This window comes from Zosterops lateralis (assembly GCF_965231275.1).
Source record: "Zosterops lateralis genome assembly, chromosome: 1".
Lineage (NCBI taxonomy): Eukaryota > Metazoa > Chordata > Aves > Passeriformes > Zosteropidae > Zosterops > Zosterops lateralis.
In genome coordinates, this window is record NC_139762.1 from 103801067 (window position 1) to 103822939 (window position 21873).

Sequence of the window (21873 nt, forward strand, 5' to 3'; positions counted from 1 at the left end):
TGAATTCATTTGACTTAAGTTTTCTTTACTTGCTTTTCAATTTTCCCTGAGGAATACAGAATAATCTTCAACAACAAAATAAAACAAAACAAAAAATCAAATCAAAAGAACTGGAATAATACAGACAATTATTACTTAAAACTCACTTTAAAATCACGATTCAAAACCACTACTTTTACCGCTCTTTATTCTAGCTGAAAGAAAACATAAAACATGTAAGACTTCTCTGTTTTTTTTTTTTTTTTTTTGGAGAACACTTTTAAAAGCACTCAAAGTACTCTGTGGTGTTCTGGAGCAAAGAGCCAAAATTAGAGTCACTGCAAAAACAAAGTAGGAATTGTGTAATGTTAAGTTTTTTCTCCCTTGTTTAGTTATTTTCTAAGAGTTTCAGAAAGGAAAGCCAGTTGAGAAACAAACAAACAAAAAGTTAAAAAAAAATAAGCAAGAAACTTACTTGTGTCAGGCTGAGATTTCAACACGCCTTCAATGTCTGCGGTGATTTTGGAAACCTGACTATGAAACTGTTGGACAGAGTTTTTGAGGCCAGAAATATCAGTGGAATGAGATGCTATAGTTCCATTCATTTCACGGATGCAGTTCCATAAGCTGCTCACGTGCTTATTCAGACCTTCTTTTATATGCTGCAAGCTGTCTGAAACAGAGTCCAGCTTGCCACAGACTTTTTCTACATGTGAGACTCTGCTCTCAACATCTGAAACACCCTCCTGGACACCTTGGGTCTTTTCTTTGCACTTGCTAAGATCAGTCAACACATGGTCATTCAATTGTTCTAGTCTCTCTCTCACTTCACCACAACAATTCTCACTGCAATGAGCAGTTTGATTTGCAAATGTCCTCTGCATTTGATCAATTTTTCGGAAGACACCCCGTTGTGTTTTTCTGCATGTTGAATTGACACCCAGAAGCTGCTCTCTGCAGCTACTCAGGCCATCTTGAAGATTTTTCATGTCTTTATCAATGGCATTTAAGCTGTATCGGAATACACGTACATCTCTCTGCATTTTCTGGATGTCACGTTGGTTACCCTTAACTAAGTTGAGTTTCTCATTAAGAGAACTATTTAGAGACTGCAGGAGAACAGAATTATTCTCTGTTTTCAAAAGCAAGTGATTGTACTTGTCATTAAAATTTTCTAGCTGTTTCTGAAGGTCCTCTGCACCTCGTGGTGCAGACTGACATTTCTGCCCACAGAGCTGTTCCAGCGACAGCAGTTTGTCCCTCACGAAATCCATCTCTGCTGTAAACTGCTCATTAGCAAATCCTGCATCACTGGGTAAGACAGGCCCAGGATTAACAAACATTCCATCTGGGTCCGTGGTGTTGGCAATCTCCAAAATAGTCCCACCTAGCCTAACCTCCAGTGCCCGCAGCTTCTGGTCAAACAAGTCTCTCAGTTCGTCCACCTCGGCAGCAATAGCACCGCGGAGAGTCTCCTCAACATAGAAACAGTGTTCCTCAGCATTTCGTTCTGTAATATTCATCCTCGCATCCAGCTCCTCCAGCCTCTCCCCAAACACGTCTTCTAGGTCTGGAGTCGACAACCGAATGATTTCATTATCTATTCTGACATTCAGGATCCTCTGTGCTTCCATAATTCTGTCGATCTTCTTATCTAAATCTTGCATCTGCTGGTCAAAGTCGGTTCCCTCACCCTTCCTACAACAACTGGAGTTGTTTGATGGAATCTGAGTGCGGAGAGTATTTATTTCTTTCCTCAAGTCATTCTCTTTTCCTCTTATAACATCAATTATCCCTGCACAGTTATTCTCACTGCCATCATACTGCTGCTGAATATCCTCTAGTTTATATTCACAGGAGTTCTTCAGATCTGCCATTTGCTTTTCAAATCCTTCCATTATTTCTTGCCTGAGGGACTCAAATTTTGAATCTATATAGTCCTGATACATATTGTCACGGGGCATTGTTATTGTAGGTCCTCGTGCTGCCTCCTGCAGTTGTTTTAATTGTCCTTCATAGCCTTTTACTTTTCCATTCAGTTCCTCCAGCTCATCATTCCTCATCTTCAAGGCTTCTTTGACCTCAGCTAGCTCAGCTTTTATATCCTCCACTTCAAAATCAATGAAAGGGTCTTTTTGATCTTTATTGCTGAGGAGTCCTGGCAGCTGAATAGTGTCTGTTTCACCACCAACTGCACTGTCAGGCTCTGAGCGGTCGTACAGGTTGTTTAGCCAAGTGACCAACATCTTGCTGGCATCTTCCTGTACAGTCAACTTCAGGTTTTCATTCACACCTGCCACGGAGGACTGAAGTTCAATCACGGACCGTGTAAGTCTAAACAACTCATCCTCAAGAAACTGCATTCTCTTCTCATATGCTGGAGGCTCTGGCGCTTCTGTTGGTTCTGCACCTGTTTCCCAGAAATAACAAAATGTGGATGTAAATACTCCCAGTGGTATCTGTTTTAATCAGCTGCAGTTAGCTTCACTTTTCTTTAAAATTAAATAATGATTTAAACTGCCTAATGCTTGTTGCCTTTTCTGTTCTTATTTTCAGTTGTTCATAATTAATAGGTTATCAAAACCCTCAGAACCAAAAGTTTTAGCACCAATTCCTGCCAAGATACAGTGGCCATAAAGAAACTGGCAATCACCTCTCCTGTTCAGCAATGGATCTAAGCTATGGTATATATAATAGACTTTTAGCTGCAATCTACTTTTTACCTATCATAAATCAATTAATGAATCTGAATCTTGTCATTAGTTGGACCTCATTTAGAAAGCCATGTACAAATCTGCATGTTCAATTTCACACAAAATATGTAACAATTGCAGAAAATCCCGAACAAAAACTCAGAAAACAAACATTATCAGAAGTGAAAAAAGGATAAACTGCAGGAAAAGTCAAAATTAATTTTTAATTTTGTCTAGAAGAGAGAAGACAGATACCAGTATCACAATGTTTTATTATCATCTTTTTGAATTAATATTTTATGTCAGATAACAAAATATTAAAAAGCTTGTTTTTAAAGCAGGTGTATAATCTATGGGGGACTAGTTTGAAACCATGTATTCAGTCATTCAATACATTCCACCACACAGAAAACACATGCGGAAATCTGACTAAGTGCTATATGTGACACTAATCTCCAATTATGTTGGAAAAAGTTCTTCAGAAGGAAACATCTGTTTATCATTTTTTTTAATGGAGAAAAGGCATAATATGGCAGTTACAGCATTCTTTCTTGCCCTTTCAGAAGACAGTATCTTACACAAACAAACACCATTCATTCTTTAAGATATTTTTTCAGAAGTTGAGGCTTATCCATACTTATTCCCTTATTCCTCATTATTAAGGCATGTAATCTAATGTGAATCTGTAAAATCTTCACAATCTGAAAGAAAACATCGTGAAACTTCTAGGAACCCTTATATATCATTAAAATTAGTATCTGGGGTTTTTGTTTTAGTAATATTCTTTTTTTTTTTTTCCTGAACATTGGAGAAACCACAAACTCCCCCCACCCCTAAATTCTTACAAAACCCACAATCTTAACCCAAAGATTTTCTGGAACTATGAGCATTTCCAGCCAGTGTTCTACAGCCCATTCCTCTGTTATTTTTCAGGAAATTCTCTGTATCAGAACTGCTATTGCCTGGCTATTATTTTCTCACTGCACAGAGTCAACCCTAATGGCTTTTTGAACCTGCCAGCAGTTGAGTTCAACAGAAACCATAATGATTCTTATCCTTAGAAGACAAAACAAGAAACCAGACATGACTGTGCATACCAAGATTCAAACAAAAAAGTTACCTGTGCCTTTCTTCAGGACAGCTTTCACTGGCGTTGCAGGACGACGAGCAGTGTTTGGCTTTTCTGCTGGTCCTTCCCTGCAGTCTTCCCCTTTGTAGCCAGGACAACATCTCCATTCCAGCTCTGTCACTGTCTTATACGCAACTGTGTACCGAGGTCTGAAACTCGTTCGGTATCTGCCAAAACAGAAAGCATTTCAAACAATCCATAACCCAAGCTGCTATTTAGATGAAAGTTAAAATTAAAATAGGTTTCAGAATTTTTAATAATGAAAATCAAATACTTACAGTCATTATTCATTTTCTGCTTTAAACATCGAATGAACAAATGTTTCTGTCTAGGTTTTAAAGCTGCCTCCACTCAACACAGTCATTTTAGGGAGCCATGGAATAGGGGCTTTCATATATGAGCAGAGGGATAAAATGTTCTGGCAAGTGAACTCATCAGAAACCGCTGAGAGTAATGGTGACCACCAGTATCTTATTCTATGAATTCAAAATGTTTTTCCTCTAACTTTTCATTGCAACCCTCCCTCCAGGGCTCTTCTGAACATCACAGAATGTTTCTGCCTGCTTCCCCCTTTTTGTATTTCCACAGTCTCCACTTAAACAATTTCTCAGAACCATATGTAGGGCACAGTCAAAGCTGAGAGGAATATTCCAGAAAAGGACAAAATGCTAAAAGTATGAGTCAGAAAAGGACATGAAAGAAGGAATCAGATGAAACACTATAGCCAACAAAGGAATCAACTCTTTCCTACTTCAGTTAAGTTGAAGAGGGTCTGGCAGATAAACCTATGCACACATTATGTACATACAATTTTGAGCTTCCCTGATTATCCACTCAAAAGTTAATAAATGGCAAACTGATTCTGGTTGTGCAACTTTCTTTAACCATAGACTTTTCCATAGCTTCCCTTACAACACATCCTACATGTTCAGCTGTGGTCAGACACTGCGCTATCCCACCAGAGCATAAGCAGAGCCTATGCTATTGGATAAAAACTAAATCAATTTAAGGTACAGCTCATTTTGGATTGAGAGATGAGGAAAATGAGTAAAACAGGGATTTGCCACCTCAGCTCTATAAACTGGTATTCTTGGAACACATAGAAACAAAAAAGTCATCCCAATTTCTCATGTGGGTTCCTTTCTCTCAGTTAAACTAGCATCATGCTTCTGATTTCCCTAAGGCTTTTCCAGATCTTTTTTCCATAAGATTATTTCAGATTAGAACAGTTTGCATCCATTAATGAATGACAGGCTCATTTCCCAGCTGAGGTGTCCCAAAACAGTAATAGCAGCAGAATAAATGCAGTACAGCAGCAAAGAAATCTACAGGAGCTCTAAGAGATTTCAGCCATAGCCTGGCTGGGCTCACAGGGCATGTATCCTAGGACAGAGAACACAGTGCAGAACAGCACCAGAAGCAGCCATGCTATCACACAAAAATCACCTATTTCATTGAACATGGCCTTGTATTAATATGCAAAATTCCTTACTAGTAAAAAAAAATTTAAAAAAAAATCAGCTACCAAATGGAAAGATATAAATCTTACATAGACTATGAAACATTTCCTATTGAAAGTCACAGAGTGGGAGTCAGCTTACTGTTACCCTTCCAAGCTTCTCCTGCCATGAGTGCAAATAGTTGCTGAAATAATTCTAACATTTTTTTATTCAGCATATTTCAGATATATAATTTTAATATAATGTCCTCCATCTGACAGCCATTTGCTGTCCCTTTTTGGTAAGCTGGTTAACAAACTCGTGATGGTGTGCTTAAAATATTAACTATTAATTATGAATTTGTTTCTTTTCCAAATGTATCCTTCCAAATGTATAGTCTAATCTCTGCACTTGGGAAATACTCAGTGTTGTTTTGCATTATCACTTCATCTATGACTCCTCATTTAAGGGGAAAAAAGCTACATTCACTGGAGAAAATCGTAGTTTTTCCAACTATTTCCAAACTTCCAAAGTAGTTTATCCTAATAAGCCTGTCTGGATTTCATTCTTCTATGGATCTGCATAGGAAGGCAGGGTCAGGCTGTGCTGTATCTCTCTCTATGAGCTGCTCATAACTGCAGTGGTTTGCTGTGGCTGTCAGTTTTTCAGTCTCTGACTTGGAGCACGTAAACTCAGAAAGGGTTTCCAATCCTTTCATACCTTCTGAACACCATATATGAAACAGCTGTAGACTGCACTCCAGCTCATCATTTCTTCTACAGTTTTCACTTAAACATCTGCTGAATTCTGTTTACAAAGCACAGAAATCCCCATGGTCAAGTGCTTTAAAAATTAAATAGAGGAGTGCAATGTAGAGGGCACCACTGGGAAGAACAATACCCCGGCCACCCAGGAACTTCCTTTTCTTTCTCCTTTATCTATAGTATTAAACCACATCTTGTGTAGATAATCTGGGTTTGAATCCTTTCCTTCCAGCTAGCTGCCAGAGTCAGGAGCTACAGGATTAGCTAGATGATTTAGTGTTTTGAAGTGGTTTTGAGAGTCATTACAACCTCTCTCACAACCACCACATTACTGAAATGCAAACTTTGAACTTCCAGATCAGTTTTCCCATGCCGGAAATGGTTGTACATACTTCTGTATGATTTCCATAAAACACTTAACTACTCCTAACTTTGTGTGTGTTCCTCTTTTTACTTTCAGGGCCAAACCCCTTCCTGAAAAAATACAGTATTTTGGTTGTTTTTAAATGCCAAATCTCTCTTTTTTCCCAACAAAGTTTTAAGAATATAGCTGAAACTAACTTTGTAAAATGAATAAGAACTACTCATATGCAAATTGCGTGCTTCTTTGCTCAAATCACAGAACAAGGATATTCCATCATATCTTTAACAATTTTTTCTTTGAACGCCTTCTCTGCAGGCATATTCATCAATACAGACACTTTCGGATGACTTCAAAGTCATAAAAATCATGACACAACCAAATACAAAAGAAGAATATAAACAAAAAAAGAAATCAAGCTTAATATTTTCCTATGTCAAAAATTTAAAACTTTTCCAAACTTCATCTTAAAAATAAAAAACCAGGCATGTTTCACATTCCCATTCTTATTTGTTTTATAGTTTCCTGATCCTAATAGGCATAAAATGCTTAAATATGATTTAATTTTAAAAAAAATTTGAAAAGCAGTCCACATCTCAAAAAATCTTTCAAATTTGAAACACAAATTGGGACTGTTTTGTTTTCATACATGGTACATCAAATACAGATTAACCTGAATCATAAATCACAATTTCCTAGAGCCAAAAATAATCTAGAATCAGAACATTTCAAAACCTGGATCTAGAACAGCTTTCATATTCACACTTTGAACTGTGGTAACAAGACAGCTATACTCATGGATGGCTCAAAAATTCAATTGGGATTTACTTACCAAGAACTACTTCTCTATACTCCCAGTCCAGCTGAATGAATCACACAGCTACTCTCATTTCCTCCAGGAAGGCTAATCATGTAAGGCTGGGAAACAGGAACTTACACCAGCACTTCTCTAATTTGAATCCAGTCAGATAATTTTTTTTTTTTTTAAATCACAGCTTCACTGCTACAGCCTCTCTACCAATGACATTCTTCAAGCACAACTGCTGTGCAAGTTGCCCATGCAAGGAACAGCATCATCCAGCTGCACTGACAAATGAGTCACCAGCATGCACCCAGCCCCAGGGAGATCCTCAATCATACAAGATGCTTTCTAAAGTCAGAACTTTGCTCACTCAGTGAAATTCAGTGGAGAAAACAGAGACTTCCAGGATTTTGCTAGGATAACAGCTAAGAGCACTAACACAATTACGTTGTTGGTTACAGTTCTAACAAAACAAACCATAAATTTCTGCTAGAGACCACATCCCTAATTTGTGATACTGCGTATGTGAAAGACACAGGACTGGGAACTATCAAAATATACAAATCAGACATGTCTTTATTTAAATCTGCAGTATTCCAAATCCAATTACTCATTCATAGTCACAGCAAACACATAAATATACAATCACAAACATGTAAAACACACAAAAGGCACTCAGGGTACCCAGAGAGACAAAACATTCCTTCTCTATAAAGCTGGATAAAGATACATGGTTGAAATGTAACATCGAGTTTCACATTGTTTATCTGGCAGGTGTGAATCTTTACAGAGTTATCTAGTGAGGCAATTTTGTCAAAAGGGTCCACAAAAGTTTCAAAAGCGTCCTAAAAATTGAGGCTCCACTTTCATACCTTTATATGCTGCAATGCAATTCAAAACCAGTAAAACATCAAATCTTTCTCTGGTTGACTTGGATTTCTGCTATTCAAATACATGTTAATAAACACCATTATTTTTACAAGTATACTTCAAAACTATTTAAAAAATAGCAATTTCTTATGTGGTTAGAAGTTGCACATAACACACCAGCATATACTGTGCCTAGTCACTGCATTCTCCTGTGGACTTCAAGTCCAAGATGATGGTCATAATCTCTTGATGAATTGAGCTAAATACTGAAATCATTCTTTTATAAAGCATGAATAAAGGTTAATATCAACTGTCTCTAATCTTTCATTGCAAGAGAGAACATAAGAACAACATTTTTTTAGGAGTTTTTCCACAACAGGCACAAGCAGTTACAAAACTACCTATGCCTACCACCTTCACTATAAACTCAACATGCTGGTTAAATGACAAAACACACCCAGAACAGTAATGCAAATCTCCACTTCTAATCTCTTAAGTGTTTCACAGCTGAAATGAAGTTGTACAGAATGACAATAGCACTCAAATACTCCTCTTCTTTGAGAGAGAAGTACTTCCATAGGAAAAGGCTTAATTAAAAATTCATGTTTGCTGCAAATGCTGGACATTTTGACTAGGGAATGAGCTATAATATTCTCATGGTGCTAAGCCACAGAAGGAAACAGTTAACACTGATATTTGGCATGTCACCTAATAGTGATGAAACAAATCAGAAACATTTGGACAAAATTGGTGGGAAAACATATGGCTCAGCTCTGTAACTGGATATTAACATTCAATCTTTTGGGAAATGCAATGAGATAAGTGCCACCACATCCTCACTGCGAGGAAGGGACCACAGAATCAGCCTGTTTCTACATAAGCAGCATATAAAATGTTTACTCTGAGCACAAAACTTCAAGGTTGTTCCAAAATTCTGTAGTGATTGGAACAAGTCCCATGACTTCAGCAGCCTGCAAATTTCTGTCTTTATAAAATAGAGGATATCAAATCTACACTGTTTAACATTTTTATTGCATGTAGACACATTCTTTGTAAATTGCATCGTCTGATAGTTATATTTATACAGTTATACTAGAGTTGTATAGTCCCAGTCATCCAAATCTCCAATATACTGCAATGGGAGCAAAGAAGTGGTATACAGACACCACCCAAAAACACTACATAGAAGATGTAATTAAATGCAATCATATTTTGACCAAACATATTTTATTTTCTGCCGAAACTAGACCTTATTGTTATTTATACTACACAAACACTGAACTAGAACCAGTTGATCCTACGTTTTCTGCTTCCCAAGCATGCAGGCCTAATTGTATGCCCTACAAATGGTGGCAGAAATCCTAGATCCACTTAAATATCTGGAGATTTTAGCAGTTGTCTGTCACAGTGAGTTTTGGCACACCTGGATTTCAGGTGCCTTGTATATAGGTAAGGACAAGTTTTAGTTGTCTGTATTTCCATGAAGGCCAACAGCAATAGTCCACACAGCCAGCAGAGTCAAAACAGGGCTGCATCTCACCCTGAAGTCATTATTTACATCCTATTACCTACAGAGTGTGCTGGACACCACTGACCTGCATCTGTGTCACCATCACTGCATGTCTAAGCTCCCACACTCAGATTCATCCCTCTGCATACAGGGCAGACAACTCAGGTCAGGGTGAATCAAATCCCACTTTTGTTTTTTGCTCTTTTATTATCTTGCCACTACACAGCAGCACCAGCACGAGCTTGTGTTCCAGCCCACAGATGTGCTTAATTTGAGAAAAGTGTGTCTTTACTAAGAATTTATCCTAAGGCATTTATAGCAAGCAGCAAAAAGATGTTTTGACAGGAATAGATGATCCTACAGAAGTCTAGATGTTCAGTGAAACCACCAAAGCCATGATAAATCTCAATTATACAATGCAGCAAAAGTCTATTTAAAAAGAATCCTATTGCACCCCAAAATATTTTTGGGCATATATCTGGGCAAATATATCTGGCATTAGAGACATTAAGCTGCTTCTTACAGATGGACTTAAGCAACTCTTATCTTTACACTGCTATTCCTCCTTTACCTAGCATTTTTTCTTTCCAAAATTTATATAAAGTAGGTCAGTAAATGTCTTAACAGGCATTGGGGTCTGGGCAATTACATTTTCTTGAGAAAAATGCCACAGACCTTAGACATTAGTCCAGTGCCTGGCCCACTCACAGCCATCTAGACTGAAGTTCCTCAAAGGCCTTTGGATAACATAATAATCAAAACAAAATATATACCACAAAAAGCAAGAAGAGAGTGCTTCAAAATTTTTTGTGCTGGGAGAAACAAAGTTTGAGGCACTCCTGTGGCAAATATAAAGTTATGACAAGCACCACTAGTGTGTATGACCCAGGAAACTCAGTTTCTCTGGACTTGCACAGGCACACGAGGGAGTTCTTAATGAAGTTTGCACTCATGCATAGCACGGCCAACATTTGTACCAGATCTGTTCTGAGCTAAATCCTGAACAAAAAACTGCTACTGGCTGAGAGGATTAACAGGGAAGAAACTGAAGGAAAGCAAGGGAATGAGTCAAAGCACTCTGCATCCACAGGAACACAACTGCCTGCTGCGTACACACCCAAAAAAACACCCATCCAGGTCACTGCAAGGAGTGCTTTAGTATCTGACCATGAAAACACTGTAATTTTACTGAATGTTTCATGGAGCACTTAGAGACTCAGTACTTTTTTCCATTGGTTGTTTTTACTTGGTCTCTTCACGCTACCTGGAAAACATGATAGGAGAAGATGGCCTTCCATCTGGAAGAAATTGCTAAGTGGGCAGGGACCTGGCACAGGTGATTGTATTACTCCTTCATACAAGGAAGGAAAAAGTTGTATTTGTCTATCCCTAAATAAAACTGTCATCTCATCTACCAGGGAAGAAGCAGAGAACCATGCTGTCCCAATTTGCTCATGACAGCCTGGTCTCTGGTACTTTGTTGTCTTCAACACTGAACATTATTTCAATGCATCTGAGAGAATATGGCTGAATTTTACTGCAGAGTTCGTGCTTTGTTCAGTAAGAAGGACAGAAGATTACAGGAACTCGTAGAACACAAGAACATTCAACTATTCTCAGGCAACACCACATGGTTTCATTTCAAAGTCTCCAAAAGTGCCATTGTTTATTACTTATACAGTGGATTTTATGCCACTCAGCTGGAATTCTCCTATCAAAAAAAGATGAGATTCAAACTACAATTTTCTCTCTTGTTTCTTCATGGAAGAAAGAACCAAGGACACTCTGAAACGTGACCTCATGTCTCATACTAGTGATGTCTTCTTGTTGTATATATAACTTCACACACACATACACAAATATCTACCTAACTCTCTCTCTGCTGCCAAGGATTTTATTTTCAAAAAGCTGACCACTAAAGTCCAGTAGGAAATGCCCAGAAGTTTAAAATGTTAATACTCTTAATGTTCATAAATTACCACTAGGTAGGCATCCTCTTCTTATGAGCAGCAAAACGATGACACAGGATGCATTTAAGAAACCCAGAGCCACAGCCAGCCTTTGAAAAGCTCAAAGCAGAGCTTCAGTCTTGGGATTTACACTGTTTTTCACCTTACACGAGTGGAAAGATGAAGTGAGGTTGCAGAGCACTGCTGCTGATAAAGCTGCCTGAAAAACTGAGCTCCAATAGTCTCTTCTGCTTCTCTGCCCATGAAATAAGCTGTTTCCTAGAATGCTCCAGAAAGAGCTGTTGCTGACAGATTATTTGAATACATACCCAGATGAAACAAATAAACAATAAACAAGGAAGACAAGAGCTAACCTGTGGGATTAAGTGGTACCCCAACTTTAGGAATAGAATGGAGCATTGTTTTGAGAGTTGTTACTTTTCAAGACACCAAGTTAAAACTGAACCAGAAGGGAAAGGAAAGATGAGAAGAGAATGCAAAAATGAAGTCAGATGGGAGTCATTATATCCCCAATGAGTAAAAGTGGCACTGCCCACTGTCTAATGGTACAAAATGTTCCTTGATTATTTGGGTGATTAATGATGAAATACACCTAAATGGGTCAGCAGCTCCCTGAAAATAAAAATAATAAAAAATTATTGCTTTGGCAACAGTTTGGTGCTTAACAGAAGAGGCTCCAGACCTCCAGGTCACACATTTCTCAAACCAGAAAAGCATGAAACTTCAAGTATTTACATTAATGTAAAGTGAGGAGCAGCATGGGATTTTTTTTTTTTTTTTTTACATTATTGCAACAAACTCAAATGATGTGTGAAATAAAATTCCCTGTCCAGTTCACAGAGAAGAAAGACTCTGCTGCCTTCAGTGCATGGAGACAGAGATGCACAATTTCAGGCTTGGGGAGACAGCCAGGAAAACTTACCACACCCAGCAGGATCTCAAAGATTTTCAAACAAGCACTCCAGGAGATTGAAGTTTTTTAAGTTTCCTTACTGTTTTCAATGCAGAAGCCCCTAGGCTAACCTCCCCATGCAGTCAGCTAGCTGGAGCCTGTACAAAGAAATTCTGCTTCATACAAAATACACAAAGTTGGAAAGAAAGTCCTGAAGACCTTTATAGATACTTGGAGGGGAAACATTAAACAGTTCATGCTTTCCCTTCAAGTTTTTGTGCATCCTGAAAGTTTTTCTTTGAGATATGTATTGCTGGAGGCCAGTGGCAAACACAGGCTCAACCTGTGCTGACTTGAATATCTGAGGTTTGATCCTGCCTGGTGCTGAGCACTCTGACACTGATCTGCATTCTGGATTTCTAGCAACAGAATAGCCTCAGAGAAAACTACATTGGGACTGTTAGAAGGTTGAAAACTACATGGGGATTTCCTCTGTGCTCCTAGGCTGGGGCTGATGTGCTCCACCCAGGTCGTTCTGGGGTTGCCAGATGGATGAAGCCATTCGACTCTAATTGGATCTCTCGTGTGAGGGTTTTCAGTAATAAAATTTCCACTTTTACCCAGTAAGAGATTGTTAATTATTGCAGAACTCTGCTTATTAAAAGCAGTGTTTTACTCTGTAGTAGTAATCTGTTCTGATGTTTATGAATGCAGAAAACTTGTAGTAACATTCTCTAAAGTAATTTCAATCTTGTGTTTTGAATCTTCTTCTGGGGCATGAATAAAATCATGATTAGTTTGGCACTGGGCTTATTTATGATCATTTGAAAGTGTTAAATGACAAGAAGTTGGAAAACATCGCTCAATGAGAGATTTGGAGAGGCTTGCTAATTTAGCTATTGATTCATTCATCACTTCCTTGATCATTTTCTAAATGAAATAATGGGCTTGGTTTGTATATACATGTATCATTAGTATTGAGAAGTTTACACTAAATCATGAAATTCACTTCTCACAAGCTAAAGACAGATGACCTGACTTGAGCACACAAATACCTTTACTCACATGAGCATAATTAATGGGGGCTGGTACATGAATTAAGAGATCTGATAAAACAACCTTTCTTTGAGTCCCTGAGCAACCTCATCTAAGTTTGAAACTGGTTCTGCTGTTAGCTGGGGGCTATGAGAGAATTGCATGACCTCCAGAGGTTCTTACCAAGCTATTTTTTTTTCTATTTTATTTACTATCTCATGGGGGGAAGTCCTGTTTGCAGCTCTAATACTACTAGTTGCAAATGGCTATTATTACTAATTAAGTTACCAAACCATTCATAAGAAAGCTAGGAATGGAAATCCCTGACAAAAGAAGCAGTGAGGGGTCACTTATTTATGAAGTAGTATTAAATTTCAAAATATCCAAGTTCTTTTTAGTCAGTATAAACACTAATATTTTTGTACCTTTCAGCCCAATGACCCTCTAATAACAAAGTTTCTCCTTCCTTTGCTAGTCACAGTTTTAAGAAAAATAAATCAGGAGCCCCCCACACTTCAAAGGGAACATACTTCAAAGGGCATTTCTGCTCTTTCTTTCTACTCTCTTCCTATCTCTTAAGCAGCCACACTTCATCTCATTCATCCCTGACACCTTAATCAGCCAAAGCATTCACCAACTTTTCAGCAGGGACATGCACTATCGAGCCCAAGTACCTATAAAACAGTTAAACAGTGAAGTGTAATAATTTCCTGAATTTCAACTTAACCTTTCAGGAAATACACCCAGCAGACAATGTGAATTTACAGTCAACAATCATGAAAGTGTAGTCATTCTAACAGGGGGCTTTAGGGTTTTTGTCTTCAGACAAATTATATTTTAATGGGCTTAAAGGGTAGATAAGAAGGGTTCATGCATGCATATGATTTTAGGCTTAATCACCAGAGCTCTCTATTTCTAAAAAAAAAAAAAAATCAAATCAGGGCTGACTATAATCTGTATCTGCAACACACACACTCATTGTCTGTAAAGAACACATGGAATCCAGGAGTACACTGCAAGTTTAAGGCAGTGAAATGCTCCCCTATACACTGCAATCTAAGTAATTGTTATGCATAACCTAGACTGTACCTAAACACTAAAAGGGTTCTTTAAATCTAGTCTTAAACTAATATAAACCAACAGTAAATCCACCGACTGATTAAAAAATAGACCTAATAGTACTTAAGTACTAATAAAACACACATCCATGATACAGTTAAGGAACTCTTTGTTTGGTTTGGATCTCACTGTCCCCACTGTCTGCAGCTGAATGAGCTCTTAGATAAACCATGGGTATCAAGAGCAGACTACACAGGGACTGTACTTTATTCCCATGAATATCTGCTATTTAGTTCATTTTAAGTTCTCTGTTCAAGTGTATAAAGGAGAAAAAAAGAGAATAATTTCCACAAAGACCTCACAGTCATTTCTTTGTTGTTTTACAGCTCTTTCCTGTCCTATTTTTGTGAACATTAGCTAGCAAACATATATAAACACATTTTGTTATGCAGACCGCTACTCTTTCTGAATTAAACAATATTTTTCACAGGAATCAAGTTAGGGCTTTGCAGAGTTTGAGGCATATATTTCCAACTTTTTGGATTAGCATCTTTCTTATTCTGCCATTAAGGGAGTGTATATACAACAGACATAAAAATAAAATTACAACCTCTAAACAGTTGTGAGCACAATAAAAGTTCAAGATTTTGACATTCCGCTTCTCTTGGTGTTAATCAGCTGGTGCTATGACAGAATAAAAATATTTTATGGTAAGAATAAGGAATACTTTATGTTAAGAACAAAGAGTTGTTCTGCAGTTGCCATTACGGTTATGAAGAAAACAACAGTGATGTTCACCAAAGAAAGTCAAACAGAGAAAACAAAGTCTTATGATAAGCATCTAATTCCATTCTCAAAAGAACAAAAAAACCTCATGAGACTGGACACAGCTGGTGAAACCAAATGTCTGTTCAGCCCCATATTCTCTCTCTGACAGCAGCCAACTCCAGATGTTTAGAAGCACGAGGACAGACAATGCCATTTCAGAGAACCACAGAGAAATCTGGAAAGGATGGGACTTCTGGAGGTCGTGCAATCCAGGGCCCTGCTCAAGCTGGGCTACCCCCTGTTATTTCTGCCAACAATCTCACACTCTCAGTACAGGAATTTCCTGAGCTAGAAGCAATGCCTTTGCACTTTCTTCACTATCTACTTAGCAACTAGTCCATGAAAGTCGTAATTTACTGCCTCTAAATTTCCTTATCTTAACGCTTGGTGATTTATATGTATAAAGAGCTCAGTTTCAACCCCTCCTTGTGCCTCTGTAGCTGCACTACAGAGACTTCCCGGGATAGAGGGCACACCCCATTACACATCCATAAACTCAATCAGAATTCCAAAATGGCCAGTTCAAGACTCCAAAGAGAAACAAGGGAAGTTACACAGGACACTGTTACTCAGCTGTCTGCCGTCTTTGTTTTTTCCCCTCAAATTCTAAGTGTTTATATAGAGAAAAGCTGGGGTTTTAACAATGATAACAACCCAAACAAACAGAAGGCAGCACGTCTGAATGCCAAACACCCAACACCCATTGTCACAGGCCCCAGGGTGGCAGCGTCACCAGGGTCTGAAGTTCTATTTCAGTAATACCCAGGATCTAGCAGTATCTGTCTCATGTCAAAATAAAAACTAGTTACTGTAGCTTTATTGTAAAACACTCTTCATCATCGCCTCAACCCCAAGTTTGAGCCTACAAAAAAATCTATGGGTGTCTTTCCAGTGACTGCGTGGGGATGGTTTCACAGAGTAAATATTGCCTAGAACCTTCAAACAGAAACGTGTAAATATCTGCTTTCCAAGTAGAAAAATGGGGAAAGGAGATTTGCCCGTGATCAGCCAGCAGGTGAGAGAGCTCCATCAGTTCCCTGTGCCTGCCGTGCCTGCCGAGCACACCTGCCCCAGGTGCCCCTCCACATCACCACGTGCTCACACGCACCAAGACTAAAATCAAACAGCAACTTTCCGCTACCCCCGTAAAATCTGCCCGGCCGCTCCCCTTGCTGGATAGGAGACAGGGATACACGGCTGCAAAGGCGCTGGCTCGCGTTCCTGGCTCTCCCTTTACTCTCCCGATCCAGCAGCCCCAAGGCGGTTCTGGCGGGCGGTGCGCGGGCGGCCGGGCCAGGTGCGCTCCGGGCGGGCACAGACAGGTGCGCTCCTGATCCTGATCCCGCTCCTGCCGCCCGGGGAGAGCCGCCCGCGTGTTTCCCGCCCTCCTGCACGCCGCCCCGGCCTCACGAGGAGCGCCAGGGCAGGGCAGCGGCTCAGTCTGGCTCCGATCAGCCCCGGCAGCCCCATGTCCGCAAAGCGCTCCCCATGTCCGCGATGAGCGAGCGCTTTGTCCGGGGCGCGCCGGGGACCGGGGCCGGTGCTCACCCCTTTACCGGGCCCTGCCCCTCTCGGGGCGCCAGAACAGCCCCAGGCAGCGCCGCTCCCCCATCGCCGGGGCTCGGCAATGGGCGCTGTCCCGGCCCAGGCGCCCCCGGCGCTACTTACACCAGGGTGGGCTCGCAGGGGAACCGGTTCCAGGCGCACTTGTACTGGGCCTGGACGTAGCTCTCCGTCCCGTCCGGCACCGAGCAGCTCACGTTCTTGTTGACGATGTAGGCGCACCAGTTCCTGCGGGGGAAGGATGGACAGTGTCGGTCAGGCTGGTCCGGGGGTCCCGCAGCGCGCCCCGGGCGGGCAGGGGCAGGGGCAGGACTCACTTGCTGCGGGAGCCCGGCCGGGAGTAGGGCAGGTGCGGGGTGCCCTGGCCGAGCCCGGCGGCGCCCAGGGCGAGGAGGAGCGGCAGCGCCCATCCCGAGGGCGGCGCGGGCCCCGGGCACAGCTCCATGGGGCGGCCAAGGGCAGCGGAGCGCGGCGGGGCCGGTGCCTCTCTGGGCTCCCTCCGTCCGTCTGTCCCTCCGTCCCGCCCGCCCTCGCCCGCTCTCGGCTCCCTCACTGACGCAAATCCCCCCACCCCGTTTCCGCCCTCCACGGCGGCTCCGCACCCCCCTCCGGACAAGGCGCCGCTCCCTCCGCCCGCCCGGACCCGGCCCCGCTCCATCCCCCGGCCCCCCTCCAGCCCCGCTCCATCCCCCGGCCCGGCAGGAGCCCTGGGGCAGCCCCCGTTCCCCGGCCCCTGCCCGGGCTGGCCGCCCACAGCCCCCCAACCAGTTTTCCCCCCTGGAAAGCTGACGGGAGGAGAGGCCGGGCCGAGGGCAGGGAGGGGAGGGGGCTCTGGGCTCTCCAGGTGGGGCCGGGGCAGGCGCGGGGAGCTCCCGGTGCCCGCGGGGGAGGCTGAGGCTGGTTTGCTGCCCCCTGGTCCTGCCTGGCCCCGGAGCCGTGGGGGGTCGGTGCTCCCCTCGTGGGATGAGGGCTCGTGTTGCCGCTGTCATGGGAAAGGTCCTGGCGGCTCCCCCAGCGAGGGATGTACCATAACCCTGTATTTGTGAGCAGAGGTGTTCACTGGGCAAAGTGGGAAATGGGCATTCAGCTGCACCTGGCTGTTAGAATCCAACTGGAGCACCTGGAGTGAGCGGCCTGCCCATGTGAGGCCATCCCACGGGGACAGCCCTCTATCCTCCTCAGCTCCTGCTCTTCTTCAGCAATGGGTCCATCCCACGATGGGGCCATAGGGATGTTCCTCTATCCTCCTCAGCTCCTGCTCTTTTGTGAGTTGGATTTTTGGGCTGAAGTGACATTGAAGAAAGCATCGAGACTGGGCCAGGGCAGGCTGCTCCCACCAGTGGGAAGGAGGGAAAGGGTGGGAGCGATGTTTGGGTGGAGAATAGTTTGGGTGGGAGGTTTGGGAACAGTGTGGGCAGCTCCTGCTGAGCCTGACCAGCCCCAGCCCTGCTCACGCACTCCCAAGGCCTCCCATGGCCAACAGCAGCTGCTCAGGCTTTTCCTGGTTCTCACATGGGGCAGAGCCAGAGCAGGGCAGGGCTCTTCCTTCTGCTGACCTCAGCATTTGCCCCGACCTGCTGAAACAGGCAAATTTCATCTGCCAGTCTTACTGGGAGTCTCACCCAACAACTTCACTCTGCCTCCAAGTCTGCAGGGAAATAAGCTTTAAATGCTGAGGTCAAAATGATGCATCCAGGCTGGTTTTTAGAAGTTGTTTCATTGGAAATATACACTAAAGCTTCCTGTCCCCTAGAGAAATGTGTGCCATTGCAGATGCATAGGAACACTTCACTGGCAATAAATAGCAATGGAAAAAGATGAGAAGTTGCTTCAGTCTGTCCCATTTCACTCGAAACCCTTTTAATGCTCTGTAGATGCTTCAAAGAGGAAAACACCTCACTTAAGGTGAGGCTGTCTTAAGAAATTATGTTTTAACCTTTTCAAGGGTTAAACAATTTCCTGTGCCACTGTTTGCATTCACAGAAGCGTGTAATTCAGGTTTCATCATTTGTGCTGGCAGAAATTATCTGGAGTTTCCCAAGCATGTAGAGAGCAAGACTAGAGTTCAGTCCTTAAAAAGCAATGAAGAAGGCTTTTTCTTCCTTTCCCCCTCCTCACTCAGCCAAAGAACTCCTGAAACTGGTCCTTTTCCAAAAGTGATGAGCAACATGGAAGAGCTGTACATTGTCCCACAAAGGGAAAGTCATTAAATAATGAAAGACTGAGGTCATGCCTGTCTTGAGAATGACTGCGTAGTACAAAAATTAATAGACTGATTTAAACAAAATGAGCATGAAGCAACAGTATATTTCCATATGCTAACACTGAGCTTATATTTTGATGAAGGAAGACAAAGCAGATGTTACCTGATTTGCCACGAGGGCACCCAACTTACCTGTGAGCCCCAGAGCCAATTGCCTGACCAAACAAAAATGGGAACACCATTAGAAGGAGAGTTGTTAGAGCCCCTGCTTACCCCATGGATAAGACAGATAACAAGTCAGGAGCTTCCTGCAACTTCAGGACACTCAGTGTTTGTTCATTCAAGAACTATGCAAGAAAATCTCTCCTGATTTCTGATATATAGTTTGTTCCTTTACTGTCTGGATCAACTACTTTGTAAATATTATGAAAAAAGGCTTTAACAGCATTTGCTGCCATTTCTTTAAAAGGCTATGTAAGACTTCTTCCACTGCAAAGCACAGTGCATTTTTGGAGTTTGTTTCATTAAAAATAAACCATAACAATAAAAACCAAAATCCTGCAGGACCAGTCCCATCTTCTCCCTGAAACTAGAGCTCTGTGGGAGCTTGAATACAAGTGCTGCTTCAGAGAGTGAAGTTTTAGTGTGGCTGCATGATGGCTCAGTAAGGAGTATCAGCAGAGGATGACTTGTGCTACAAGTGTTGAGCTGAATAGAAATGGATGAACTTGGGCGGGTGCATAGAGCTGATCTCAGCTGATATTCACTCTGGGCCTATCAGTGTGATATCAACAATGACCAGTACAGAAACTGGGCTTTGCCTGGAGAATCTTCAGCTCAGGTGCATGCTGAAGATGTGGTCCAAGCTCTGTGCATGGCTGCATTTTTTCTGAGGGTGTAACTAGTTTTATTTCACAGTATAAGTATGAGGGTTAATCCTGTTCTCAAGGAGACAGAAATGTTCACATCTTGTATTTCTGTGCTATGTCCTCTCATCTCTAAGATTCACAGTAATCCCAAGACAGATGACTCTTACAGTACATGGAAAGCATCCCTGCACCCCTCCCTACAAATGGAGCATGTAGTCCGTGAATGCACTGAGGACAGCTTCAGTGACTGGTGAGCTCAGTACACACATCCTTGGGAGACTGAGTTCACCAATGTGAGTCCATAAATCCTTTGAAATGTTTTAAAGTCCTTGTTTCTTTACTAAGCAGTCTGTCTGTGTTTCTAGCACCAAGATCAACCATACTTTCATGCTTCATTACAGGATAATGATGGGCAAACAACAAAGGCCATGTGCAAGGGCCTGCCAGAGACAGAGAAGTGTGCAGAGCAGGTAGGCAGAATAACTCGCAAAAACATTACCAGAGTATTTACTGCAGAAGTTCAAGAGAGAAATGTGTCTGTAGTGTTGTGGTGCATGAGATGGAAATGGTGTTTTCCCTGCAATTATCACCCTTATCCATCAGCTCCATCAGCTTTTTTTTTTTTTTTCTTTCTTTCTTTCTGTAGATTTCAGCAACAAATTGCTTTGTGAATTCTGGATTTCTTTTCTTCAGGTTCACTGCCTCAAAACATTGCCAAAATCACCTGAGTTGAATGGTTTTCAGAGAGGTGTTTGTACTGCCTTGATGCTTCTCTTTAATTAAAAAAAAAAAAAAAAAAAAAAAAAAAAAAAAGGAAATATTGTCTGTGGCACAGAAGGTCTTTCAGGTACTTCTCCCTGGCCATCAGATGTGAGGAGCCAGCCTACAGCTGTGAGTAGTCTGGGTTTACGTTTGGTGCTGTGTTAACTCAGTCCATGAGTCAAAGCAGGTCACAGTGTCCCTCTGGAAAGATGAAACTGGTATTAAGGAACAAAGAAAAGTTTGGTAGGAAGCTGTAGGAAACTCCAGGCTAAAAGAGGAAAGCTTGGATGGAGGTGTATGACGCACACTGGCTTAGATATACCAGGAAAAGTACTCTATGGGGAAAGAGGCGTTTGAATACTGTTCTGCAGAGACATGATACAGCCCTGTCCCATTCACTTGGCTTGTATGCCATTACATACTAATCTTAACATGAACATAAAAATTCTAACTTGAATCTAGGATGAATGTTTTGCAACTTTCCCACTCTTGAATGAGAACATTGTTTGTGATTTCTTTAAAAAAATCATTCCCTGTCACAAGAAGCAATGGGTTTCAATTTTTAAATATTTATGTGTATTCACCTCACTTAAGTCTGCCAGACACATATTTAGCTGTGAATGTTTCATGAAAATTAATGACTGAACGAAAAGTAAATAACAGATGTTAATAAAATTACTATTTATAAACACTTTAAATTTGACTGAAATCCAAGCAGCACTAGTCAGGAATAAATCAATAAATAAATGAGAGAGGGGAGAGCAGAGTATTTTGGTTTTCTCTTAACTGGAGAGCCACCTTGGAGAGCCATTACAGTTACACAACCACAAGGATTTTGTTCATTCCATGACAAAAGGTCTGTAGCTGAGACCATTCTAGGAGCTCTGGAGTATGCGGGGAAATAACCCATGTGGTTCCAACCAGTGCTCAGCCACATCTCCTTACTGAAGTGCCATCTTTGCCTGTCCAGGGATGTTTCAGTGTGTGAGTGGGCAACCTGGCAACTCCAGCCTTTCTTTCCTGGTGGTATTTCCTTTTTTGGGAAAAACATTTGTGCTAATTTCATTAATTTAAACAGAAAAACAAATTGCTGTATTAGAATGATCCCAAACATGGCCTAGTGGCAGCATGCATCAAGTGTTTGT

At 41.6% G+C, this 21873-nt stretch overlaps 1 protein-coding gene across 2 annotated transcripts in view; it reads right to left on the reverse strand.

Annotated features, from left to right (window-relative positions):
• Nucleotides 1–17339, reverse strand: part of EMILIN2 (elastin microfibril interfacer 2) — a gene marked incomplete at its 5' end in the record, with an annotated part of 34203 nt that extends 16864 nt beyond the window's left edge. The window contains 4 exons of one of the 2 annotated variants that reach the window (XM_083878418.1): nt 455–2389; nt 3793–3968; nt 17000–17122; nt 17212–17339. In XM_083878418.1, the coding sequence (XP_083734544.1) occupies nt 455–2389; nt 3793–3968; nt 17000–17122; nt 17212–17339 (2362 nt within the window). Of the gene's footprint in view, nt 1–454; nt 2390–3792; nt 3969–7197; nt 7224–16999; nt 17123–17211 lie in introns of those variants that run through there. The other variant, XM_083878419.1, reaches the window with a different exon arrangement.
• Nucleotides 17340–21873: the final 4534 nt, after the last annotated feature.